Below are 4,326 nucleotides of genomic sequence, written 5' to 3'. Positions count from 1 at the left end.
CACTCTCAGCAGCCATTGGTTGACTCAAGCTCTTCATCTAGGGGTGAGGCATTGTGAAATTTCCTCAGCCACATTAGCATGTCAAGTGACATTGTCACTAAGCTGGGCTTGTTTAGCAACCGTGTTCTCTGTAGTGTCTAGAAAACACCACTCTCTTTTTTTAAAATTTATTTTAACTTTATTTTATGAGCATTGATGTAAAGGTGTCAGATCTCCTGGAACTGGAGTTACAGACAGTTGTGAGCTGCCATGTGGTTGCTGGAAATTGAACCCTGGTCCTCTGGAAGAGCAGCCAGTGCTCTTAACCACTGAGCCACCTCTCCAGCCCCCAAACACCACTTTCTTACAATAGCAGGAATCCTGGTTCTCTAGCTCTCACTGTCTACCCTCTCCCTCTTCTATGACTTTCCTTGAACATTGGGTGTTGGGGTTCCTTGTAGATTACATGGAGTTGGGCACCCATAGTCACTTATTCGCTGCCTTTTGACCAGCTGTGGATCTCCATAATAGTCTCCATCTGCTGCAGAAAGGGGGCTTCTTTGATGAGGAATGAGAGCTATGCTCATTTGTGGGCATACGGATAAGTATTTAAGTTTGGTTAGAAATTTTATTGAGGGCTGGGCATGGTGGCACATGCTTTTAATCCCAATACTCAGGAGGCAAAGGCAAACAGAGCTCTCTGTGCCCTTGAGGTCAGCTTTGTCTATATGGCGAGTACCAGGTCAGCCAGGGCAACATAGTAAGACCTTGTCTCAACAACTTTATATTGGTTTAGGATAATGACAGTAGTAGGCTCTCCTCTGGAGTCTGATCTTTCCCACAGTTTGTTGCCTCGGTTTACAGTCAAGATGTGAATTCTGTCCTATTGAGCAAGCCATAGTCCAATTAGACACCCAAGATAAAAGCACACCATTTAGCCAAACAAAGATATTTCCAATATTTACAGACTGAGATATATGATGTTGTTAAGATGACAAAAAACTACTCAAAGTATAGTTCTGTCAAGTCCAATGCAATTGCTATAAAAAAATTTTTAAATGGAGAAATCAGTTCTTAAATTTATGGAAAACTTCAGAAGTCCAATAGCAAAATAATATCGAATAAGATGAAAGTTGGAGGATTCACAGTCCCTAGTTTCAAAATACAATATCAAACAGTGGTATGGCAGTAATCAAAACAATTCAGTATTGGCATAAAGATGGTTAGAAAGAAAACAGGAAGTGAACTTGGAGTTCAGAAATAAACCTACATGTTCATGACGCACTGACTTTTGGCAAGGATGCTAATGTCATTCAGTGGAGGAAGAAGGCTGTGTTTTCAACAAACATTAGAACAATTGGATATCCATACACATGAAAAAAAGGTGAAGTTCATCCTCTACATGGCATGATCTGCACAATGAACTTCACATGAATCAATGAACTAACAATAAGACTGGAAGCAACACATTTTTAAAATGTGGATGTCAGTAATCGTGACCTTGAATTTGACAGTGGAGTCTTGGTTATGATGTTAAAGCCACAAACAGTAAATAAAAAATACATAAATTGGACTTTATAAAAATCCTAAAAACTTTTTACATCAGTATTACTATCTGAAAGTAAAAAGACAACCTAGGGAATGGGAGACAATATCTGCACCTCACGTGTCTTATAAGGTCACAGTCTCTGCAGCAGACCAAGAACTCCAACTCACGAAAAAATTAAAACTCAACTTAAAAATGGGCAAAGGACTCAAATAAGCAAATATCCCAAATTTTAAAAGACACGCCCGCTCATGTTCTTGTAAAATTACATTTATTTTTTTTTCTCTGTATGTATGTCAAGTCCATGTGTGTCCTGGAATGCATGTGAAGGTCAGAGGACACCTCATGGGAGTTGGTTCTCCTGTTCCAATGGGGGTCCTGGGATCAGACTCAGGTGGTCAGGCCTGGTGGAAGAAACTTTCACCTGCTGACCCAACTCACTGGCCCCTAACCAAAAATTAAAAGGGCAGTTTCTAAAGCCTCTACTAGAACACAAAGGGGAAGCTAAAACTATTCAAGTATAGAAACTCAGTTCCTATCATCTGTAAACTTCCTATTTAAATACCCACATTTCTTATCCTGAATTACCTATCAAATAATACAGACTGGAATAAGATAATCCTAGTCCTTAGCAAGCACTCAATAAAAGGCAACTGCTACCAAGAATAATTAAGAAATAAAGTAAATTTTATTGAAGGATGTTATAAACAACCAATAATAGCAATAACAGTGAAGCATTGCTCCTTTGTAAAGTTTTCAATTCATATAAAGGGGTTCCTACAAAATCTCTGTGAGAGAGCCAGTGTCATGAGTCTCCTTTATCTATAAAGAAACAGAGATTCACAAAACAAAGATGACTTACCAATGATATGCAAAGAGCAGGTAACACAGCCAAGCACTAGACCATGATTTTCAGTGCTGGCTGCCAATTCTGCAGCGGTCCAGTCCTTTCCGCAGTGCCCCCATCACCTCCCTGTTTCTCAAGCTATAAATGAGGGGGTTGAGCATAGGAGTAAGAACTGTATAGAAGATAGAGACGATTTTGTCATGGCTGGGAGCCCGATATCGCCTTGGCCTCAGGTAGATGAACATGGCTGCCCCGTAGAAGAGAGACACAGCAGTCAGGTGGGAAGAACAGGTGGCCAGGGCCTTTTTTCGGGATTGAGCAGAGTGCATACGGAGCACGGCCCCCAAGATGCGAGCATAGGAAGCCACAATGATGGAGAAGGGGAGGAGCAGCATAAAGACACAGCAAGCAAAGAGCAAGGTGTCAAAAAGGGATGTGTCTGCACAGGCCAGCTTCAGTAAAGCTGGCACCTCACAGAAGAAGTGATCTACATACCTTGAGCCACAGTAGGGCAGGCTCATGGCTGCCACCATCTGAATTATTCCATCAAGGATCCCAAAAGCCCAGGAGCTCCCAGCAATCTGGAGACAGACCCTTTGACTCATAAGAATGGGATAGTGAAGTGGATGACTAATGGCCACATAACGATCATAAGCCATTAGTCCCAACAAGAGTCCCTCAGATCCCACAAGAGAGACAAAAAATCCAATTTGTATGCCACAACCTGCAAAGGATATGGACTTCCTGCCAGACAGGAAGTTGGCTGCCATTTTTGGCACAATGTTACAGACCAACATGAGATCCATGAGGGAGAGCTGACTGAGGAAGAAGTACATGGGAGTATGAAGTCGGGAGTCCGTGTAGATGAGGAGGATGAGGAGCACATTCCCACAGAGTGCCACCGTGAAGACCACCATAACTGCAGAGAAGAGGACCAGGTCAGTCTGGCTCTGGGAGAAGATACCTAAGAGGATGAACCCATCTATAGATGATGCATTCTGCCATATTCCCATGGCTCAGTGATTCACAGTCACCTGAAAATAGACACAGAGAAGCTCTGAGACAGAGCTGACATGTCTTTGTTTCTGAATTCTTCCTCTTCAGTTAGATACAGCTTTTGTAATTCACCAAAATTTAACAATGTTTGCTTTGCAATATACAGAGCAATGGCCTTTAATATGCCACAACATTTTGTGAGTTCAAAGAACTGTATTCCATGTCAATATTGTATACATCTATACCAAGAACAATAGAATCTACATTTTATGAGTCACAAAACTATTGGACAATTCTTCAGCCAGCAATACCTTGGCTTTGCTATATAACACTGGCTTTAAATGGCTGGGGTCACACTTTAACACTACTGAGACTATTTCCTATGCAAAAGAGAACTAATATATTAAAGGGAAGATGATAGGGTCTTGCCCAAAATCCCCATGGTAGCCAGGGAACTCACTATGTAGACTAGGTTAGCCTTGACTCCAAGACAATCTTTCTACTTCAGCTTTCCTAGTGCTGAATTACAGGTGTGTAATTCATGTAATTAGTATAATACATGCCTGGCTTCATTCCTGATCCTTTATTTTAACTCTGACCAAAGGTCTTGGAATCTGTTTTATTCCAATATTTCTGTCAGTCATTCAATCAACATTCAAGCCATCTGAAAACCTCTTGATTCTGGAGTCAAGGTTTCTCAGAATCTAATCATCCTCACTATCCACACAGCAATTACCATGACTCATCATGATAATGACTTATATCCTTCTTCATGGTTTCCCAGCATCTGTTGCTAAAGCCTTTGGGTCTATTTCCACAATAGCTTTTATGATTCTACTCATGTATGAAGTGATATAAAACCTCCTGCTGAAAGTGTATCAGTGACTTCCCAACCTAGTCTAATACAAATCAAATTCTTACAGACACACAGGCCTTCCATGCATGTTTGAAAATATAC

General features: G+C 41.1%; 1 protein-coding gene across 1 annotated transcript; it reads right to left on the bottom strand.

Moving 5' to 3' along the window:
- Positions 1–2,203: 2,203 nt before the first annotated feature.
- Positions 2,204–3,401, bottom strand: LOC118589895 (olfactory receptor 56). The gene has a single exon (XM_036197582.1). It carries the CDS (start codon positions 3,383–3,385, stop codon positions 2,438–2,440), a length of 948 nt encoding a protein of 315 aa, XP_036053475.1. The 5' UTR covers positions 3,386–3,401; the 3' UTR covers positions 2,204–2,437.
- Positions 3,402–4,326: the final 925 nt, after the last annotated feature.

Source organism: Onychomys torridus, chromosome 8, assembly GCF_903995425.1.
Source record: "Onychomys torridus chromosome 8, mOncTor1.1, whole genome shotgun sequence".
NCBI lineage: Eukaryota > Metazoa > Chordata > Mammalia > Rodentia > Cricetidae > Onychomys > Onychomys torridus.
This window is presented reverse-complemented; position numbering and strand designations above follow the sequence as displayed.

Bases quoted from the DNA above. Each gene is read 5' to 3' on its own strand.
- LOC118589895 (XM_036197582.1), bottom strand. From the start codon at position 3,385: ATGGGAATATGGCAGAATGCATCATCTATAGATGGGTTCATCCTCTTA.